We start from the raw sequence: 23,228 nt of genomic DNA, 5'->3' as shown, positions 1-23,228 counted from the left end.
TAGGTATAGTATATTCCTTCTTAAGAATGAGCGCGTGAAGGGCCTTAGATGACGTCACGGCCGCCCATGTGACCGCTCACGCGACCAATCACAAGCCGTGACATCATCTAAGGCCCTTCACGCGCTCATTCTTAAGAAGGAAGGCTGCCGGAAAGAAGCAAGGCGCGTCCAAGGGTGAGTATATACCTAATAGGAATATACTCACCCTCGGCTTCTTTCCGGCAGCCTTCCTTCCTAAGAATGAGCACGTGAAGGGCCTTAGATGACGTCACGGCTTGTGATTGGTCGCGGCCGCCCATGTGACCGCTCAGGCGACCAATCACAAGCCGCGACGTCACCGCAGGTCATTCACGCGCTCATTCTTAGGAAGGAAGGCTGCCAGTTAGTACCAGGGCGCATCCGAGGGTGAGTATATCAATATTTTTTATTTTGATTCTATATTTTACACTTAAATATGGATTCCGATACCGATTTCCGATATCGCAAACATATCGGAACTCGGTATTGGAATTCCGATACCAGATTCAGAAGATCGCTTACCTCATGGCCGACCCCACACAGGGGTCGGGTCGGGTTTCATGAAACCCGACTTTGCCAAAAGTCGGCGACTTCTGAAAATGGCCGACCCGTTTCGCTCAACCCTAGTCAAAATAACAAAAAAAATACATTGCTTGCAGACCTCAAATAATGCAAAAAAAGCAAGTTCATAATCATTTAGAAACACCAATATAAATGTTTTAACTCAGCAAGAGTTCAGAAATCATTATTTTGTGGAATTACCATGATTTTTAATCACCACTTTCATGCGTCTTTTAATGCTTTCCACCAGTCTTTCACACTGCTTTTGGGTGACCTTATGCCACTCCTGGTACAGAAATTTAAGCAGTTATTCTTTGTTTGGCTTGTGAATATCCATCTTCCTCTTGATTACATTCCAGAGGTTTTCAATGGGGTTCAGGTCTGGAGATTGGGCTGGCCATGACAGGGATTTGATGTGGCGGTCCTTCATCCACACCTTGATTGACCTAGCTGTGTGGCATGGCACATTGTCCTGCAGGAAAAACTAGTCCTCAGAGTTGGGGAACATTGCCTGAGCAGAAGCACATTAAGTAGAAGGAGGTGTACTCTGGTTGGAATTCAACTGACACTGGAATGGAATTGCTGTCAGACATGTAGAGAAGCTGATTTTTATAAAACTGTGCAGTGGTCTCCTAATTTTTGCCAGAGCTGTTCATTACACCAGTTTCACCAATAAAGACTGTTTTGTTTTTATAAAATGGACTGCTTCCTTCCATGTGATTGTAATGCCCAAGGGGTTCCAGCACCATCTGTGAGTATGCAGCCTGAACGCAGAGCATCTGAATGTGCTGACAACATACACATACTTAGAAGGACCCATTTCATTGGTGCCTGGGGTGGCAGCAACACACCTGGACCAATGTGACACCTACCAACTGACCCTGGAGCAAAGAATTTAGTTGGGTTAAGTTTGAAAGTCTGAGGTGCAGAACTCTCTCAAGAGTAATGAATTTTTAGTACCTGAAATTGCTGGTTATGAGACTCCAACTGAGTTTCATAATACATTTACAAGCACTTCTTTCACAATTTTAAGCACACTCCCTTACTCCAGGTCTTTTGACTAGGATGGGGCAATTTTTAAGTTTCTGAAGAGAGGGTCTGGGTAGTCTTGCACTGTCAACACTTTCACTGTTTATGTTATTTGTTTTTCATTGTGTGTCTACCCTTGCAATTGTATTTGTCATTAGGATTTTAAAGGCTGCAGTACCCTTCTGACTGATCTAGATGGGGAGTGTGTGGGCATCAGGTTTATCTCCCCCATGCAAATGGCAGACTTCTCTCCTGAGGATGACACCTCCTTTAGACTTGGCTCCTAATTTCACTGGAATGGCAACCTAGCTGGATTTTGGGAGCATGACAAGCTTTCCTTAAGCTTTGGCTAGGGGAGGCAATGATCCCTGAATCTCTCTGAGTCCTTCAGTACCGGAGAAATGAGAAAAGGATAAAATGGGTCTGCATTTCTGCAACTAAAAAGATGTTTGATTATTTTCATATAATTTCCATGTATTTTGGTATTTTGATAACGAAAAAAATATTGAAAAAAAATCCTAAACGTCAGGACTAGGGTTGAGCGACTTTTATTTTTATAGGATCGGGTCGGGTTTCACGAAACCCGACTTTCTCAAAAGTCGGGTCCAGTGAAATCGTCCGATCCTATAAAAAAGTCGGGGTCGGGGTCGGCCGAAACACGAAACCCAATGCAGTGCAATGGGATACTATGGTTCCCAGGGTCTGAAGGAGAGGAAACTCTCCTTCAGGCCCTGGGATCCATATTAATGTGTAAAATAAAGAATTAAAATAAAAAATATTGATATACTCACCTCTCCGACGCAGCCTGGACCTTACCGCTGGTAACCGGCAGCCTTCTTTGCTTAAAATCAGCGCGTTTACGGCCTTCCATGACGTCACGGCTTCTGATTGGTCGCGTGCCGCTCATGTGACCGCCACGCAACCAATCACAAGCCGTGACGTAATTCTCTGGTCCTAAATTCCTAATTTATTTATTCCAAATTTAGGACCTGAGAATTACGTCACGGCTTGTGATTGGTCGCGTGGTGGTCACATGGGCGGCCGAGACCAATCACAAGCCGTGACATCATCTAAGGCCCTGAACGCGCTCATTCTTAGGAAGGAAGGCTGCCGGAAAGAAGCCAAGGGTGAGTATATTCCTATTAGGTATATACTCACCCTCGGACGCGCCCTGCTTCTTTCCGGCAGCCTTCCTTCTTAAGAATGAGCGCGTTCAGGGCCTTAGATGACGTCACGGCTTGTGATTGGTCGCGGCCACCCATGTGACCGCCACGCGACCAATCACAAGCCGTGACGTAATTCTCAGGTCCTAAATTCCTAGAATTGGTCGCATGGCGGTCACATAAGCGGCACGTGACCAATCAGAAGCCGTGACGTCATGGAAAGCCGTAAACGCGCTTATTTTAAGCAAAGAAGGCTGCCGATTACCAGCGGCGATGTCCAGGGGCCTCTGGAGAGGTGAGTATATCAATATTTTTTATTTTAATTCTTTATTTTACACTTAAATGTGGATTCCGATATCGATTTCCGATATCTCAAACATATCGGAACTCGGTATCGGAATTCTGATACCAGATTCAGAAGATCGCCGACCTCATGGCCGACCCCACACAGGGGTCGGGTCGGGTTTCATGAAACCCGACTTTGCCAAAAGTCGGCGACTTCTGAAAATGGCCGACCCGTTTCGCTCAACCCTAGTCAGGACATGCCACAAACCTATAAGTTCTTCTGTAAACTCTTGTGTGAATCATCGGCAGGAAGCTTATTTTCTTTCCCCATTAACATCAATAGGAACTGCATGATTGGCTGTTGGCAGTCAGATGGTTAGTGACATAATGGAAGATCCTTATGCTTTCAAAAAACTTGCATTGGAATTTTATTCATCAACCTTGTTTCCCCAAATTAGCGTTATGGCTTTGCAGAAGTGTATTAATTCGCCTGACCGTTTCTGTTTCATTTATGGTGAATATACAGTGTTGAATCAACAGCTGAATATTACTGACTTTGTTAAGAAAAGTATACTTTGCATACTTCGGACTAAAACAGACCTCTGAAATTGGTTCAAGGGTAAGAAAAAAGCTTTCCATTATGGGATTCCTATGGTATGGCGAAAGCAAAAGAACCATAGTGACGAGTGTTACTTTTGTTCATGCAATGTAAAATGGTATAATTCCAAATGGAAGCATTCCATTTCTTACCCCAAACTTCACTCACACAATTCATCCCACCCCCCATTGCACAGATATACCAGTACCCAAGGCCCCTGCTAACTTGGAAGAGATACCTAGCTCTGATGAAGGTGGAACCAGATGACAAATCAAGTTCTGATTTTGAAGATGATACGAGACCAAAAATTTTTTCCCATGAAAAGATGAAGGATTTAGTAAGAGACTTAAATTTTCCCAAAGATACGGCTGAGTTACTCGGATCAAGGTTCTTTTGAATTTAGTGTTACCAGGAGTGTCTTTTTCATGGTAAAGATATTGTGTAAAGGAGTTCGTTCCTTACTTTGCCCAGGAAGACAAGTTGGTTTATTGCATAGATGTTGAAAGTTTGATGGGTCAATTAAAAATCTAATATGATTCAGCGCAATGGCGTTTTTTTATAGATTCTTCAAAAAGAAGTCTCAAAGCAGTTTTACTCCACTACGGCGTTTTTTACGCTTCCATTCCTATAGGTCATTCCGTACTTTAGTGTAGTGCTCACTAGTGTTGAGCATTCCGATACCGCAAGTATCGGGTATCGGCCGATATTTGCTGTATCGGAATTCCGATACCGAGATCCGATACTTTTGTGGTATCGGGAATCGGAATCGGAAGTTCCCAGTGTATGGTTCCCAGGGTCTGAAGGAGAGGAAACTCTCCTTCAGGTCCTGGGATCCATATCCATGTAAAAAATAAAGAATTAAAATAAAAAATAGGGATATACTCACCCTTCTGATTGGTCGCGTGCCGCCCATGTGACCGCGACGCGACCAATCACAACAAGCCGTGACGTAATTTTCAGGTCCTGAATGCCGAATTCTAGGCATTCAGTGTTATGATCCTTAGTGGTTGAGGATCACAAATTACTCCAGCTAAGTAACAAACATAGGACAAGCTCTAGGGAGGTGGCAAACTGGACTGACCGCAAATCTGAACCTATCCAAACACACTAGAAGTAGCCGGTGAACGTGCCTAAAAATCCTAAAAAAAGAGGAATGGTGTGCACTCTGGTCGAAAGCTAAGGAGGTGCTGGTAGATCAGACCGTGTGGTCAAGTCAATAGTAGAGGAGAAAATACCGCACACTCAAAATTTGATATGATGCAAAAAGGTAAATGCCAAATTTATTAACACAAAAAAGAGGTCAACAATTGCCACTGTATTGGTTTTGTAGTAAGGAAACCCGTAGTAAGGAAACCCGACGTTTCGACCCTCCCGGGTCTTATTCATGGGGTTACTAGGAAACAAATAGACAATATAAGCAGCTGTTTGTGACATATTATATACCGAAAATAAACAGAAAATAAAACAAAAAAACAGATACCAAGGCATAATAAAAACATACTATGTACAATATATACAGAGCAACCAGAGGTAACTATGGGGGTACTCTGGGAGGCAGCGAACAATCAGTCTATGGTACAAGAGTAATATCAGCAACTCCCTGCTTACTGAGGACAATTATATTAAAGTTTACCTTCACTCTTTTGTTATTCATACATGGGAGTGGCAGTGTTGGTAGGCAAGAAAAAGGTCCTTTAAGGTCTAACCTGTTGTTATAATAATACAAAGTCAACATTTATGCAGTGTAAATATAAAAAGACAGCAGAATTCCAATAGGTGTAAAAGAGGGTTGCCAGACACGTTTGGTCATAGAGATTAGGAGTCAGTCCCAAAGGAATGTATTGTGCTAGAGTGACTAAGGGGCAGTCTTTGTGAGAGCCAGTGACATAGAAGATAATATATGGATACCTTGTGAGACTAATAATCACTCCTATACAATAGGCCAGGGAGTCCTGTAAGGGGTAAGCTGCAGCAAGGTAGGGACACCTACAGAAAATGTACATAGAGTCAATAACACGCACTGTAGGGGCTGAACGTTCAAGTGAACGTATAAAGGATACCTTAAAATGGGTCCATGAGCAGCTCCTTTGTCATGTATAGAGGGGTCCTGTGTAGAATGAATAGCAGCCTGTAAGGCTGACCTATGGAGGAGGTGTAGTGGATAAGGTTAGCAGATGCAGGGGGAAGTGCAGAAAAGGGGGGGCGGAGGGTCAGTGTACCTGCTTTGTGAAGCGTCTGTGGAATAGCGGCGCATCCCGCGCCCAGCTGTGCAGTCCTGGAGAATGGGTAGCAGTGTGACCGCATGTTCTCCATAAGTACCGCCGGACCGGAAGTGGGCGGTCCCGGACCGGAAGTGACGCAATCACAAGGTCAGTGCATGAGCACTGAGTGTATCTGAGCAAGTAAGGGCAGGAGAATGCCCAAAGATAGGAGTGGGGGCTAGGAGTGTGGCCACAGGGAGGTGATTGTATAGAGGCAGTGTGAACGTCACCTCTCTGTCTATAATGAGGGCGGAGCCACGGGTCAATGGGGAAATGTGTGGGTTAAATGGCACCTGTCCACTGCGATGATGAATGGGTCATACTAAAGATATTGTATATAGAAGATGATTATGGAAAAAAAAAAAAAAGGGGGAACGTAACCAGAAATGAAAAAATACAAGAATCAAAAATAAAGTAGTAAAAAAGTGAAAATAAAGATAAAAAATAGAAAGTAAATAATAATAATAATAATAATAGAAAATAAAAAATAAAAAATAAAAAATATAAAAAATAAAAAGTAAAAATAAAAAATAAAAAATAATAATATAAATAAAAAATAAATAGTAAAAAATAAAATTTAAAATATAAATAAAAAATAATAAATAAAAAATAAAAAATAGACAAGAATGAAAAAAATGCAGATCAGAAACAAAAATAGGAAGGGTACTGACTATTAGGAACTCACCTAATAAGCAGGGGGTTCAACGTGTCTGGAAGGCAAAATAGTAGAGATTAGTTTATTGTAACAGCCAGTCTATTTCCCTGTTGAGACCCTTAGGGGATAGGGTCTCAAGTTTATGAATCCAGAAAGTCTCCCTTAGTTTTAATTGCTTAATGTGATTGCCCCCTCTTCTGGGTCTGGGGACTTGTTCAATTATCTGATACTTGAGTTGAGCCACTGTATGTTTGTGTTTCGCAAAATGTTCAGGGAGGGGTAGCCAGGTTTTATTACAACGAATGGTGGATTTATGGCTCGCGATGCGGTCTTTTATGTGCTGTGTAGTCTCACCTACGTACAGCAAGCCACATGGGCACTTGATGACGTAGATAACGAAGTTGGAGTTGCATGTATGATAGCCATGGATAGGATATGATTTGCCTGTTCTGGGATGTGTCACGCTGTCGGATTTGATGATATTGGAACAAGAGGCACAACTGAGGCAAGGAAACGTTCCGTGGCGCTGTGGGGCCAGTACATTCTGATCAGAGATTGGGCGCAGGCTGCCAACGTCAGCCCGGACAAGTCTATCCCTAATGTTGGGTGCCCTCCTATTGCACATAAGGGGTGGTGTGGAGAAACTAGTTATGCCAGGATAGGCTCTTGCTAGGAGGGACCAATGTTTTTTGATAACCATTTCCACTTTGGGCATAAAGGGGTGGAAAGTATGTACAAAAGGGACCCGGTTTTCGTTGGTGCGTCCCTGAGAAGGTGAGACTGGCTGGAGAGCACGTGTCTTCTCCTGGTTGAGTAATTGTTGGGGGTAATGCCTCTCCCTGAATTTGTCGGACATTCCATCTAGGCGCGTATGGAGTAAGTCCGGATCCGATACTATCCTTGCTACCCTTGTGAATTGGGATCGAGGGAGGCTGTTGCGTGTGGCCTTTGGGTGGCAACTGGAATAGTGGAGGAGACTGTTGCAGTCAGTTGGTTTGGAGTAAAGGTCTGTTGAAAGACGGCCCTGTGCGTCCTTGTGTATAAGGGTGTCTAGGAAGGGAATCTGGTTGCGGTCATACTGAATGGTGAATTGCAATTCCGGATAGATGGAATTCAGAGTATGATGAAATGCCTGAAGTGTGTCAGTAGGTCCAGTCCAAATAAAGAAGATGTCATCTATATAGCGAAGATAACAGCCTACATGTTGGTTATATCGGTCATCTGTGTATATGAAATCCTCCTCGAAGGCATTCATATATGCATTGGCGTAAGCCGGCGCAACGTTTGAGCCCATTGCGGTGCCACGGCACTGTACATAGTAAGTGTCCTCATAAAGAAAATAATTCTCGTAAAGGACCAGTCTCAACAGGTCTAGGCAGAGGTGTATAGAGGCCGGGGATTTGCCCGAGTCTTCCAGTAACCGTTTGGTCGCTGTAATGCCTTTTGCGTGAGTAATAGACGTATACAGACTATTGACGTCCATGGTGACTAAGAGACTGTCTGAAGGAACATCCACCTGTTGTCGTATAACGTTTAGAAAATGTCCTGTATCTAGTATGAAGGATTTGGTAGTTCTAATTAGTGGCGTCAGAATTTTTTCTAGGTAAATTGATAGAGGTGAAAGTATAGACTCGGTGGATGCCACTATGGGGCGACCGGGGGGATTGATTAATGATTTGTGAATTTTCGGAAGGATATAGAAGACTGGAGTGATGGGGTGTGGATTGGTAAGGAATTTTGCTGTCTGTTGATCAATAGTACCCTTGTCAATGTGGATATCAATAACGGACTGGATTTTTTTGCGAATTTCAAAGATGGGGTCTCTGGGGATAATGTTATATGTGCTGGTGTCTGACAGTTGTCGTAATACCTCCGTGGAATATGATGTACGGTCCATTATAACTAGGGCCCCACCCTTATCTGCTGGTTTGACAACAATGGTTTTGTTGTTTTGTAAAGATAAGAGCGCCTGTCTCTCCGAGGGTGTCAGATTAGAACGTGTAGGGAAAAGACCAAGACGGTGCTGGTGGGATAGATCTTTTACATCTTTGTCCACAAAAGAAATAAATGTTTCCACAGGGTGGAACGTCTGGGGTGGGTTGAAAGAACTAGGGTTCCTCAACCCCAATGTTGTAAGGGGGATCTCCGCAACAGAGACGTCCCCGTTAGGAGACACTCTGTTCTCGGAGCCTCCCGCCAGAGTCCCAAAGTGAGTTTTAAGTCTCACGAGACGGTAGAATCTCTGCAGGTCCCTTTCCAGCTGGAAGCTGTCCCAGATGGGGGTAGGGCAGAACGATAGTCCTTTCTGCAGCAGGCCGAGTTCCGCAGGGGAGAGCGTATAACCTGAAATATTGATAACTAGGTTAGTAGTCCTACCTGTGACCGGGTTGTCATTTTTTCTCGATCTTCTTGTCGGTCTGTACGCTGATGTCCTCCCCTGCGGCCTTTGGATAAAAAACGAGGTTTGTAGGAGCCCGTGGATGAGTCGCTTTCCGTGCTGAAAGAACCTGTCTTGCGTTGATATGGCCGACGCCACGGGTTGTTGCCTGCAGAGTCGCTCCATTTATAAACTTTATTGTGTGAGTAATCGTCGTTGTCTCGCTGGAATTTTTGACGTTTCTTCTCCTCTAGAAATTTTTGGTGATCTGCTAGCACTTTGTCAGTCTTGTCCTTTAAATTGGTCCAGTCCGTGGATGTCAATGTAGAGGATAGTTGTGTTTCAATTGCTCTAATGTTGTCCTTTGTTTCTGTGATGGCCTTTTGTAGGAATTCAATAGTTAGGATAATAATGTCCAAAGAACACTTGTTTAGTATTCTCTTATATTTATCACAGTAGTCTGGGTCTTCTGAAAAAAGTGTTGGGCGCAGGTTGCACCTGAGGCCTCTCGGGATCTTGCCCTGTTTGTGATATTCTGCCAAAGTAATGCAGTGTAGGTCATATGAGACCAATTTTCGGCGCTCCTTCTCGTAATCCCTTGTTTTTAGTTCATGTGGAGGGGTTTTCAGAAATTCACTGGAGTTTGAAACTTGCGACAAGATGCTAGAGCTGGTTGCAGCGTCGTATGCGAAGATGTCTGACGTCATCTGGTAGACCGGTGCTACACCAAGCAAAAATTCACTGAAAAAAGAGGAATGGTGTGCACTCTGGTCGAAAGCTAAGGAGGTGCTGGTAGATCAGACCGTGTGGTCAAGTCAATAGTAGAGGAGAAAATACCGCACACTCAAAATTTGATATGATGCAAAAAGGTAAATGCCAAATTTATTAACACAAAAAAGAGGTCAACAATTGCCACTGTATTGGTTTTGTAGTAAGGAAACCCGTAGTAAGGAAACCCGACGTTTCGACCCTCCCGGGTCTTATTCATGGGGTTACTAGGAAACAAATAGACAATATAAGCAGCTGTTTGTGACATATTATATACCGAAAATAAACAGAAAATAAAACAAAAAAACAGATACCAAGGCATAATAAAAACATACTATGTACAATATATACAGAGCAACCAGAGGTAACTATGGGGGTACTCTGGGAGGCAGCGAACAATCAGTCTATGGTACAAGAGTAATATCAGCAACTCCCTGCTTACTGAGGACAATTATATTAAAGTTTACCTTCACTCTTTTGTTATTCATACATGGGAGTGGCAGTGTTGGTAGGCAAGAAAAAGGTCCTTTAAGGTCTAACCTGTTGTTATAATAATACAAAGTCAACATTTATGCAGTGTAAATATAAAAAGACAGCAGAATTCCAATAGGTGTAAAAGAGGGTTGCCAGACACGTTTGGTCATAGAGATTAGGAGTCAGTCCCAAAGGAATGTATTGTGCTAGAGTGACTAAGGGGCAGTCTTTGTGAGAGCCAGTGACATAGAAGATAATATATGGATACCTTGTGAGACTAATAATCACTCCTATACAATAGGCCAGGGAGTCCTGTAAGGGGTAAGCTGCAGCAAGGTAGGGACACCTACAGAAAATGTACATAGAGTCAATAACACGCACTGTAGGGGCTGAACGTTCAAGTGAACGTATAAAGGATACCTTAAAATGGGTCCATGAGCAGCTCCTTTGTCATGTATAGAGGGGTCCTGTGTAGAATGAATAGCAGCCTGTAAGGCTGACCTATGGAGGAGGTGTAGTGGATAAGGTTAGCAGATGCAGGGGGAAGTGCAGAAAAGGGGGGGCGGAGGGTCAGTGTACCTGCTTTGTGAAGCGTCTGTGGAATAGCGGCGCATCCCGCGCCCAGCTGTGCAGTCCTGGAGAATGGGTAGCAGTGTGACCGCATGTTCTCCATAAGTACCGCCGGACCGGAAGTGGGCGGTCCCGGACCGGAAGTGACGCAATCACAAGGTCAGTGCATGAGCACTGAGTGTATCTGAGCAAGTAAGGGCAGGAGAATGCCCAAAGATAGGAGTGGGGGCTAGGAGTGTGGCCACAGGGAGGTGATTGTATAGAGGCAGTGTGAACGTCACCTCTCTGTCTATAATGAGGGCGGAGCCACGGGTCAATGGGGAAATGTGTGGGTTAAATGGCACCTGTCCACTGCGATGATGAATGGGTCATACTAAAGATATTGTATATAGAAGATGATTATGGAAAAAAAAAAAAAAATCTCCAGAGAAATAATCCCCAAAGATATAGAAGCCCCCAACAAATAATAACGGTGAGGTAAGAGGAAGGCACATACACAGGGGTGAAAGCAGATTCAGCAAATGAGGCCCACTAATACTAGATAGCAGAAAATAGAAAAGGGAATCTATGCGGTCAGTAAAAAACCCTTACAAAATATCCACTCTGAGATTTCAAGAACCCCCACACCAACTAACGGTGTGGGGGGAGAAACTCAGTCCCCTAGAGCAACCAGCAAGCGAGGAAATCACATTTTAGCGAGCTGGACTAAAAACATAATGAACGCTGATAATTAGTGTTGAGCGATACTTTCCGATATCGGAAAGTATCGGTATCGGAAAGTATCGGCCGATACCGTCAAAATATCGGATCCAATCCGATACCGATACCCGATCCCAATGCAAGTCAATGGGACGAAAATATCGGAATTAAAATAAACCCTTTATACACTTGTAGGTTCATTCTACATGAAGGAAAACAACTAAGAATAATGTAGGATGTATTGGGGGACGTGGCGGAGACATTAAAGGCACAGAGGTTTAGCCCAATGTAATAGAATAGCAGGATTTTTTTTTTTTTTTATGACGTTCGGCGTTAGAAAGAATTTGACTGTTATTTTTTTTTTTTTTTATGTCACATATTGATGTTTCACTATCACTACTTCAACGCCCTTCACCTTCTTTTTTACTTCTCCCACGCTTTCTTCTTCATTATCCTCATCATCAGCTTCTTTGACATCAACTTCTTCACCTTATTCATCTTCTTCTTCATCTTCTACCTATTATTTTTTGGGTTACATTGTTCATATTCTTTTTATTTTACTATTATCTTCATCATATTCAACTTCTTCATCATATTCTTATTTGTGACAGGCATTCCCGTAGTTGTTATCTATAAAAGTTTGAAGATTACACCTTCCGTTCTGCCTGTCACAAACCAGTTACATTTGTCCGCGTTCAGTTTGGCCTGCAGCATCAGGCTTTATCCAGGGGCACCACGAGGAGGAACGGACTCACCCCCATACACTGCTTAGTCTTCTTCTGCTTATAATTTACATAATATTTTTTTGCTCTGATATTTTGTGTTATGCTTAATGTCCTTCTGCTCTTTGTTCTGCAGCCTCTTGTTCTTCTGCTTCTCGGTCTTCCAGGTCGTCGTCGTCTCCAGGGTCGTCGTCTCCGGGGTCGTCGTCATCGGGGTGGTCTCCGGGGTCGTCGTCATCGGGGTGGTCTTCAGGGTCATCGTCTCCAGGGTCGTCGTCATCACGGTGGTTGTCGTCTCTGGTGTCGTCGTCATCTTAGGGGTGTTCTTCCGGGTCATCGTGTTTAGTCTCTTGAACTTGGAAATGTAGCAGAAGGTACAAGAAGGCTGAGAAAATGCCGAGAACCAGCTGATGGAACTGGAACTCGGATGGCTACCCGAAGGTCCAAGAGCCAATGGAACTACCGAGGACCAGCTGACGTTACTGGAACCCGGTTACTAAGCAGGAGGTACCCGTGCCTGAAAGCACTACCAAGGACCACCTGACGTTGGTGGAACTCGGATACCCAGAGGGAGGCACCTAAGCCAAAGGCTCTGCCCGGAACCAGCTGACGGTACTGGAACCAGGATGGGGAGCAGAAGGTACAAGAGCAAAAGACACTGCCGAGAACCAGCTGACGGTGCTGGAACCCGGATGGGTAGCCGAAGGTCCAAGAGCCAATGGAACTACCGAGGACCAGCTGACGTTACTGGAACCCGGTTACTAAGCAGGAGGTACCCGTGCCTGAAAGCACTACCAAGGACCACCTGACGTTGGTGGAACTCGGATACCCAGAGGGAGGCACCTAAGCCAAAGGCTCTGCCCGGAACCAGCTGACGGTACTGGAACCAGGATGGGGAGCAGAAGGTACAAGAGCAAGTGTCTGCGTGGCTTTTGCAGGACACGATGCCGGCTGCACAGCAGGGGAACAGCTGGCGGTGCTGGACCCCACTGACACATTGGCGAGGTGTTTTTCTCTGTGCAGCTAGCACATCTGGGCCCCAACTGGCGGTTTGTTAGAGCCCAGGGTCAGCAGGAGGAGGAGCAGGAGGAGGAGGAGCAGGGGGAGGGGAGTGTAGGCCGAAGCCTGCACTGGCGGCAGCTTTGGGTGTGTTGTGTCTGCGTGGCTTTTGCAGGACACGTTGCCGGCTACACAGCAGGGGAACAGCTGGCGGTGCTGGACCCCACTGACACATTGGCGAGGTGTTTGGCTCTGTGCAGCCAGCACTTCCGGACAGCAACTAGCGTTGTTGGAGCCCGGGCTCTGCAGGTGGAGCAGAGTGTAGGCCGAAGCCTACTTGAACCGATTTCAAAGGTCACCTTTAACCCCCCCTCAGGGGTTAGAAAGTAGAAGAGCCACAGCTTATGCAGCAGTAGTGCTGCACAAGTCAAAGGTTGCTCTTTTAATTTTTCTCCTTGCACACGCTGAATGAAACACGTATAACATTTAGCCCTTTATACAGTCAAACTGTGTAATGGAGGCGAGAGTTCCCTTTGTAATGAGACGCAGCACAGGTGTCAAGAATCCCACCTTGGTGCAGCCTCCCGAGCGTTGTTATTTGCTGTACAGGAGTCTGCGCTGTCGTGTTATCCCCTGGCCTAGCGCCGTTAGCGCTGCCCATCTTCTGGCATCATGTAATGTCGGCCGGTGCGGTTCGCGATGACCATGAATCCCAGCCCCGCAGTGTCTTAACATTGTTAAAACACTGCGGGGCTGGGATTCAGGGCCTGGCGCAGCACATATGTTGGCCTCTCACACTCGGGTCCTTACACCCGCTTCAGACTGTGCGGCGTCATCTGATCCCTTATCGCATGCCACGGCCATGAAGCCGCACAGTCCGAAGAAGGCGGAAGGAGAGGAGGGACAGGCGAACTGATGCACTGATCCTGCCCATCAATCACACCCTCGCAGTCCCAATAAATAAGACACCGAGGGGCGTTGTGTGGGTCAGGGCGGCCGCAGAGGCGCAGGCAGCCAAACAATGATGCCAGAAGACGGGCAGCGCTACCAAGGGGGTTGCAGCGTGTCATTACAAAGGAAAGTCACACCACCGGGACGGTTAAATGGTCACACAGAGGACACATTGCAGACGTGTTTTCAGTTCCACATGTGCGAGGAGAATACGTTTCTGAGCCACCTTGCACACATGCAGCATTACCGCTGTACAAGGTGGCTGGATAACGTAAAAACGCCTGGGGGAGGGGGGACAGGTTCCCTTCAATTTCAGTTCTTGTGTCTGCGTGGCTTTTGCAGGACACGTTGCCGGCTGCACAGCAGGGGAACAGCTGGCGGTGCTGGACCCCACTGACACATTGGCTGGTGTTTTTCTCTGTGCAGCTAGCACATCTGGGCAAAAACTGGCGGTGTGTTAGAGCCCAGGGACAGCAGGAGGAGGAGCAGGAGGAGGAGGAGCAGGGGGAGGGGAGTGTAGGCCGAAGCCTGCACTGGCGGCAGCTTTGGGTGTGTTGTGTCTGCGTGGCTTTTGCAGGACACGTTGCCGGCTACACAGCAGGGGAACAGCTGGCGGTGCTGGACCCCACTGACACATTGGCGAGGTGTTTGGCTCTGTGCAGCCAGCACTTCCGGACAGCAACTAGCGTTGTTGGAGCCCGGGCTCTGCAGGTGGAGCAGAGTGTAGGCCGAAGCCTACTTGAACCGATTTCAAAGGTCACCTTTAACCCCCCCTCAGGGGTTAGAAAGTAGAAGAGCCACAGCTTATGCAGCAGTAGTGCTGCACAAGTCAAAGGTTGCTCTTTTAATTTTTCTCCTTGCACACGCTGAATGAAACACGTATAACATTTAGCCCTTTATACAGTCAAACTGTGTAATGGAGGCGAGAGTTCCCTTTGTAATGAGACGCAGCACAGGTGTCAAGAATCCCACCTTGGTGCAGCCTCCCGAGCGTTGTTATTTGCTGTACAGGAGTCTGCGCTGTCGTGTTATCCCCTGGCCTAGCGCCGTTAGCGCTGCCCATCTTCTGGCATCATGTAATGTCGGCCGGTGCGGTTCGCGATGACCATGAATCCCAGCCCCGCAGTGTCTTAACATTGTTAAAACACTGCGGGGCTGGGATTCAGGGCCTGGCGCAGCACATATGTTGGCCTCTCACACTCGGGTCCTTACACCCGCTTCAGACTGTGCGGCGTCATCTGATCCCTTATCGCATGCCACGGCCATGAAGCCGCACAGTCCGAAGAAGGCGGAAGGAGAGGAGGGACAGGCGAACTGATGCACTGATCCTGCCCATCAATCACACCCTCGCAGTCCCAATAAATAAGACACCGAGGGGCGTTGTGTGGGTCAGGGCGGCCGCAGAGGCGCAGGCAGCCAAACAATGATGCCAGAAGACGGGCAGCGCTACCAAGGGGGTTGCAGCGTGTCATTACAAAGGAAAGTCACACCACCGGGACGGTTAAATGGTCACACAGAGGACACATTGCAGACGTGTTTTCAGTTCCACATGTGCGAGGAGAATACGTTTCTGAGCCACCTTGCACACATGCAGCATTACCGCTGTACAAGGTGGCTGGATAACGTAAAAACGCCTGGGGGAGGGGGGACAGGTTCCCTTCAATTTCAGTTCTTGTGTCTGCGTGGCTTTTGCAGGACACGTTGCCGGCTGCACAGCAGGGGAACAGCTGGCGGTGCTGGACCCCACTGACACATTGGCTGGTGTTTTTCTCTGTGCAGCTAGCACATCTGGGCAAAAACTGGCGGTGTGTTAGAGCCCAGGGACAGCAGGAGGAGGAGCAGGAGGAGGAGGAGCAGGGGGAGGGGAGTGTAGGCCGAAGCCTGCACTGGCGGCAGCTTTGGGTGTGTTGTGTCTGCGTGGCTTTTGCAGGACACGTTGCCGGCTACACAGCAGGGGAACAGCTGGCGGTGCTGGACCCCACTGACACATTGGCGAGGTGTTTGGCTCTGTGCAGCCAGCACTTCCGGACAGCAACTAGCGTTGTTGGAGCCCGGGCTCTGCAGGTGGAGCAGAGTGTAGGCCGAAGCCTACTTGAACCGATTTCAAAGGTCACCTTTAACCCCCCCTCAGGGGTTAGAAAGTAGAAGAGCCACAGCTTATGCAGCAGTAGTGCTGCACAAGTCAAAGGTTGCTCTTTTAATTTTTCTCCTTGCACACGCTGAATGAAACACGTATAACATTTAGCCCTTTATACAGTCAAACTGTGTAATGGAGGCGAGAGTTCCCTTTGTAATGAGACGCAGCACAGGTGTCAAGAATCCCACCTTGGTGCAGCCTCCCGAGCGTTGTTATTTGCTGTACAGGAGTCTGCGCTGTCGTGTTATCCCCTGGCCTAGCGCCGTTAGCGCTGCCCATCTTCTGGCATCATGTAATGTCGGCCGGTGCGGTTCGCGATGACCATGAATCCCAGCCCCGCAGTGTCTTAACATTGTTAAAACACTGCGGGGCTGGGATTCAGGGCCTGGCGCAGCACATATGTTGGCCTCTCACACTCGGGTCCTTACACCCGCTTCAGACTGTGCGGCGTCATCTGATCCCTTATCGCATGCCACGGCCATGAAGCCGCACAGTCCGAAGAAGGCGGAAGGAGAGGAGGGACAGGCGAACTGATGCACTGATCCTGCCCATCAATCACACCCTCGCAGTCCCAATAAATAAGACACCGAGGGGCGTTGTGTGGGTCAGGGCGGCCGCAGAGGCGCAGGCAGCCAAACAATGATGCCAGAAGACGGGCAGCGCTACCAAGGGGGTTGCAGCGTGTCATTACAAAGGAAAGTCACACCACCGGGACGGTTAAATGGTCACACAGAGGACACATTGCAGACGTGTTTTCAGTTCCACATGTGCGAGGAGAATACGTTTCTGAGCCACCTTGCACACATGCAGCATTACCGCTGTACAAGGTGGCTGGATAACGTAAAAACGCCTGGGGGAGGGGGGACAGGTTCCCTTCAATTTCAGTTCTTGTGTCTGCGTGGCTTTTGCAGGACACGTTGCCGGCTGCACAGCAGGGGAACAGCTGGCGGTGCTGGACCCCACTGACACATTGGCGAGGTGTTTTTCTCTGTGCAGCTAGCACATCTGGGCCCCAACTGGCGGTTTGTTAGAGCCCAGGGTCAGCAGGAGGAGGAGCAGGAGGAGGAGGAGCAGGGGGAGGGGAGTGTAGGCCGAAGCCTGCACAGGCGGCAGCTTTGGGTGTGTTGTGTCTGCGTGGCTTTTGCAGGACACGTTGCCGGCTACACAGCAGGGGAACAGCTGGCGGTGCTGGACCCCACTGACACATTGGCGAGGTGTTTGGCTCTGTGCAGCCAGCACTTCCGGACAGCAACTAGCGTTGTTGGAGCCCGGGCTCTGCAGGTGGAGCAGAGTGTAGGCCGAAGCCTAATTGAACCGATTTCAAAAGTCACCTTTAACCCCCCCTCAGGGGTTACAAAGTAGAAGAGCCACAGCTTATGCAGCAGCAGTGCTGCGCAAGTCAAAGGTTGCTCTTGTAATTTTTCTCCTTGCACACGCTGAATGGAACACGTATAACATTTAGCCCTTTATACAGTCAAACTGTGTAATGGAGGCGAGAGTTCCCTTTGTAATGAGACGCAGCACAGGTGTCAAGAATCCCACCTTGGTGCTGGGTGCAGCCTCCCGAGCGTTGTTATTTGCTGTACAGGAGTCTGCGCTGTCGTGTTATCCCCTGGCCTAGCGCCGTTAGCGCTGCCCATCTTCTGGCATCATGTAATGTCGGCCGGTGCGGTTCGCGATGACCATGAATCCCAGCCCCGCAGTGTCTTAACATTGTTAAAACACTGCGGGGCTGGGATTCAGGGCCTGGCGCAGCACATATGTTGGCCTCTCACACTCGGGTCCTTACACCCGCTTCAGACTGTGCGGCGTCATCTGATCCCTTATCGCATGCCACGGCCATGAAGCCGCACAGTCCGAAGAAGGCGGAAGGAGAGGAGGGACAGGCGAACTGATGCACTGATCCTGCCCATCAATCACACCCTCGCAGTCCCAATAAATAAGACAACGAGGGGCGTTGTGTGGGTCAGGGCGGCCGCAGAGGCGCAGCCAGCCAAACAATGATGCCAGAAGACGGGCAGCGTTACCAAGGAGCTTGTTGCGTGTGTCAATACAAAGTCAAATCACACCTGAGGGACGTTTTAATGGTCACAGAGGACACATTTTAGACGTGTTCACTTCAACATGGGCAAGGAGAATAAGTTTCTGAGCCACCTTGAACACATGCAGCATTACTGCTGTTCAAGGTAGCTGTAAAACATAGAAACACCTGGGGGAGGGGGGACAGGTTCCCTTCAATTTCAGTTCTTGTGTCTGCGTGGCGGTCGCAGGACACGTTGCCGGCTACACAGCAGGGGAACAGCTGGCGGTGCTGAACCCCACTGACACATTGGCTGGTGTTTTTCTCTGTGCAGCTAGCACATCTGGGCAAAAACTGGCGGTGTTAGAGCCCAGGGTCAGCAGGAGGAGCAGGGGGAGCGGAGTGTAGGCCGAAGCCTGCACTCGAGCAAGTTGAAAGGAAACCTTTAACCCCCCCCCCCCCAGGCGTTTGTAGCTGAAAGAGCCATTGTGTACAGCACTAATGCTGGAAAAGGTAAACTTAGCTCTTTTAATTATGGTCCTTGTACATGCGGAACCAAACATTTATGAAATGTGTCTCCTCACAGCGTTAAACCGTCCGGTAGGTGGAACTTTCCTTTGTCGTGTGACGCAGCACAGCCATCATTTTTACCCCCTTGGCGCCGTGCGCCCCCTCCTCAGCGTTGTTTGAATCTGTCCCGGAGCCTGCGCTGTTAGGTTAGCCCTTGGCCATGCACACATGTTGCGCTGCCCGTCTTCTGACCTCATTTGGTGTCAGGCTGGCTGCGCCTGTGCGGGTGCGCTGGCCGAGATCCCGCCTCGCAGTGTCGTCTAATGTAATCCCACCGCGGGCCTGTGATCCGTGCCCGTGCGCAGTGCATATCCTCTCCTCTCACTCCCCTCCCTACGGCTTTTTCAGACTGTGCGGTGTCACGGCCGTGGCATGCTATTAGGGACCAGCTGACATCGCACAGTCTGAAGAAGCCGTAGGGAGGGGAGTGAGAGGAGAGGATATGCACTGCGCACGGGCACGGATCACAGGCCCGCGGTGGGATTACATTAGACGACACTGCGAGGCGGGATCTCGGCCAGCGCACCCGCACAGGCGCAGCCAGCCTGACACCAAATGAGGTCAGAAGACGGGCAGCGCAACATGTGTGCATGGCCAAGGGCTAACCTAACAGCGCAGGCTCCGGGACAGATTCAAACAACGCTGAGGAGGGGGCGCACGGCGCCAAGGGGGTAAAAATGATGGCTGTGCTGCGTCACACGACAAAGGAAAGTTCCACCTACCGGACGGTTTAACGCTGTGTGGGGACACATTTCATAAGTGTTAGGTTCAGCATGTGCAAGGAGCATCACGAAAAGAGGCACTTTTTCCCTTTGCATTATTACTGCTGCACAAGGTGGCTCCTTCAGTAACAAACGCCTGGGGGGGGGGGGGTCAGGTTCCCTTACATTTAACTTGTTGTGTCTGCGTGGCGGTCGCAGTACACGTTGCCGTATACACAGCAGGGGAACAGCTGGCGGTGCTGAACCCCACTAACACATTGGCGAGGTGTTTGGCTCTGTGCGTACAGCACTTCTGGACGGCAACTAGCGGTGTTGGAGCCCAGGGACAGGTGGAGGAGGAGGAGGTTGGAGGAGGTTGGAGGAGGTAGGAGGGATTGCCACACACACAGCAGGGGAACAGCTGACGTTACTGAACCCCAATAACAGAGGAGGGACTGTTGACTGTGCATACAGCACTTCTGGACGGCAACTGGCGGTGTTGGAGCCCAGGGACAGGTGGAGGAGGAGGAGGTTGGAGGAGGTAGGAGGGATTGCCACACACACAGCAGGGGAACAGCTGACGTTACTGAACCCCAATAACAGAGGAGGGACTGTTGACTGTGCGTACAGCACTTCTGGACGGCAACTGGCGGTGTTGGAGCCCAGGGACAGGTGGAGGAGGAGGAGGTTGGAGGAGGTAGGAGGGATTGCCACACACACAGCAGGGGAACAGCTGACGTTACTGAACCCCAATAACAGAGGAGCGACTGTTGGGACTGTGCGTACAGCACTACCAGGCAACAACTAGCGGTGTTGGAGCCCAGGGACAGGTGGAAAAGCAGAGGAACACAATGTAGGCCGAAGCCTGAGAAAGTCGAAAGGGAACCTTTAACCCCCCCCAAGGCGTTTGTAGCTGAAAGAGCCAGCTTGTGCAGCACAAAAGATGCAAAAGGAAAAGGTGGCTCTTTTCATCATGCTCCTTGCAAACACAGAACTAAACACTTATAAAATGTGTCCCCTGCAACCGTAAAACCGTCCCGGAGGTGGGACTTTCCTTCGTAATGTGACGCAGCCCAGCCGTCATTCCTACCCCCCCGGCGCCGCGCACCGGCTCCTCAGCGTTGTTTTATTCCGTCCAGGAGCCTGCGCTGTTATGTTATCCCGTGGCCAGGCACACTTAGCGCTGCCCGTCTTCTGGCATCATTTGGTGTCTGGATGGCTGCGCCTGTGCGGCCGCGCTGGCAGAGAGCCCGCCTCGCAGTGTCTTCTGATTTAATCCCACTGGGGGCCTGGGATCCATGGACATGCGCAGTGCATATCTGAACCTCCACCTCTCACTCATCTCCCTATGGCTTCTTCAGACTGTGCGGTGTCACGGCCGTGGCATGCTGTTAGGGACCAGCTGACACCGAACAGTCTGAAGAAGCCATAGGGAAATGAGTGAGAGGTGGAGGTTCAGATATGCACTGCGCATGTCCATGGATCCCAGGCCCCCAGTGGGATTAAATCAGAAGACACTGCGAGGCGGGCTCTCTGCCAGCGCGGCCGCACAGGCGCAGCCATCCAGACACCAAATGATGCCAGAAGACGGGCAGCGCTAAGTGTGCCTGGCCACGGGATAACATAACAGCGCAGGCTCCTGGACGGAATAAAACAACGCTGAGGAGCCGGTGCGCGGCGCCGGGGGGGTAGGAATGACGGCTGGGCTGCGTCACATTACGAAGGAAAGTCCCACCTCCGGGACGGTTTTACGGTATCAGTGGACACATTTTATAAGTGTTAAGTTCTGCGTGTGCAAGGAGCTAAACAAAAATAGCTACCTTTTCCTTGGGCAGCATTACTGCTGCACAAGGTGGCTCTTTCAGTAACAAACGCCTTGGGGGGGGGGGGACAGATTCCCTTACATTTCAGTTGTTGTGTCAGCGTGGCGGTCGCATGACACATTGCCGGCTACACAGCTGGGGATCAGCTGACGTTACTGAAACCCAATAACACTGGGTCGTATGTTTTGACTGTGCAGACGGCACGTCTGAGCCTCAACTGGCGGTGTTGGAGCCCAGGAATTTAAGTTCAGGTGGTAGAAAGATGAACACAACAGGAGACCTGGATAACGTATACAGTGACCTAATTATTCAATCAGGAGGAGGAGTGGCAAATTCCGGCGAGATCCAGGCCTTGTTCATTTTCAGGAAAGTAAGCCGGTCAACGTTATCGGAGGATAGTCGCATGCGACGGTCAGTTAGTACACCACCTGCAGCACTAAAGACACGTTCCGATAATACACTGGCCGCAGGGCAAGACAGCACCTCCAATGCATACTGGCTTAGCTCTGGCCATGTATCCAGCTTTGAGACCCAAAACTTGAAAGGGGAAGAGCCGTCTGGGAGTACAGCAAGAGGGCAAGACATGTAGTCTGTCACCATCTGACGGAACCGTTGCCTCCTGCTGACTGGAGCCGTCTGTGATGGTGTAGACTTTTGTGGCGGGCACAGAAAACTGTGCCACAGTTCGGCCATACTGGTCTTGCCTTGGGCAGAGGCACTGCTTCTGCTCCCTCTTTGTGCAGAGCCTCCACCACGGCCTGGACGCACTGAGCTGCTTTGTAATGCACTAGCAGCACTTCTCTCAGTTGGAATGGAGAAGATGATGGAATTGACCAGTGTGTCTTGGTACTCCCGCATTTTTCGCTCCCGGTTCAATGGTGTGATGAGGCTTTCTACGTTGTCCCGGTAGCGAGGATCGAGGAGGGTGAACACCCAATAATCAGACATGTTGAGAATGTGGGCGATGCGGCGGTCGTTTCTCAGGCACTGCAGCATGTAATCCACCATGTGCTGCAGACTGCCAACTGCCCAAGAAACGCTGTCCCCTGCTGGAGGCGTGATCTCTGCCCGCTCGTCATCACCCCACCCTCGCTGTACACACTGAGTACTGGACAATTGTGTAACTCCCTCCTCTGGACGGATGTCTTCCTCCTCCATTGACTCCTCCTCATCCTCCTCACAAACGGTCCCCTGCCTACGCGTTTGTGAGGAACCACGTGGCGCTGACTGTCCAGAAGATGATGGAAATGGTGAATCCTCATCCTCCACCTCTTCCACAACATCATCCCTTAGCGCTTGCAGTGATTTTTCAAGCAGGCAGATAAGGGGGACAGTCATGCTGACTAGTGCATCATCTGCACTCGCCATCCGCGTGGAATAATCAAAGGGACGCAAAACCTGGCAGACGTCATTCATAGTGGCCCACTCTGTGGTTGTGAAGTCTGTACGGCGCTGACTGCGACTTTTTTGCGCCTGAAGCAGCTGGTACTCCATTACAGCTTGCTGCTGCTCACACAACCGCTCCAACATATGTAACGTGGAATTCCACCTGGTAGGTAGGTCACATATGATGCGATGTTCCGGCAGGCGGTGTCGGCGCTGCAGAGCCGCAATGCGCGCTTTTGCCGTGCTGGAACGCCGCAAGTGAGCACACTCTAGACGGACCTTGTGCAGCAGTGCATCAAGATCCGGATAGTCCCTCAAAAAGCTCTGCACGACCAAATTGAGCACATGTGCCAGACATGGGATGTGAGTGAGGTTGCCGAGGCCCAGAGCTGCCACCAGATTTCGGCCATTATCACACACTACCATGCCTGGCTGGAGATTCGCTGGCACAAACCACACAT

General features: G+C 49.1%; 1 protein-coding gene across 3 annotated transcripts; it reads right to left on the bottom strand.

Annotated features, from left to right (window-relative positions):
- Positions 1-4,792: 4,792 nt before the first annotated feature.
- LOC143807994 (uncharacterized) lies at positions 4,793-11,156 on the bottom strand. 3 transcript variants are annotated; one of them, XM_077290186.1, is made up of 7 exons: positions 10,769-11,156; positions 10,458-10,690; positions 10,183-10,255; positions 8,947-9,942; positions 6,601-6,625; positions 5,288-5,360; positions 4,793-5,047 (listed from the first exon to the last, which is right to left on the bottom strand). In XM_077290186.1, the coding sequence occupies exons 4-7, from the start codon at positions 9,131-9,133 to the stop codon at positions 5,045-5,047; spliced, it is 288 nt and encodes a 95-aa protein (XP_077146301.1). In that variant the 5' UTR covers positions 9,134-9,942; positions 10,183-10,255; positions 10,458-10,690; positions 10,769-11,156; the 3' UTR covers positions 4,793-5,044. The 3 variants fall into 3 exon arrangements, 1 of the variants encoding a protein (XP_077146301.1); XR_013221850.1 differs by lacking the exon at positions 10,458-10,690; XR_013221852.1 differs by lacking the exons at positions 10,183-10,255; positions 10,458-10,690.
- Positions 11,157-23,228: the final 12,072 nt, after the last annotated feature.

This window comes from Ranitomeya variabilis, chromosome 1 (assembly GCF_051348905.1).
Source record: "Ranitomeya variabilis isolate aRanVar5 chromosome 1, aRanVar5.hap1, whole genome shotgun sequence".
Classification (NCBI taxonomy): domain Eukaryota; kingdom Metazoa; phylum Chordata; class Amphibia; order Anura; family Dendrobatidae; genus Ranitomeya; species Ranitomeya variabilis.
Note: the sequence above shows the minus strand (reverse complement) of the source record. Positions and strands in the feature narration are given on the sequence as shown.

Excerpts from the sequence above, each read along its gene's own strand:
- LOC143807994 (XM_077290186.1), bottom strand. The coding sequence starts at position 9,133 with ATGGAGCGACTCTGCAGGCAACAACCCGTGGCGTCGGCCATATCAACG. Across the intron at positions 6,626-8,946 it reads AAATGACAACCCGGTCACAG|ACACGTTGAACCCCCTGCTT; the intron begins GTAGGACTACTA and ends TTTGCCTTCCAG. Across the intron at positions 5,361-6,600 it reads TTGAACCCCCTGCTTATTAG|GTTAGACCTTAAAGGACCTT; the intron begins GTGAGTTCCTAA and ends TTATAACAACAG.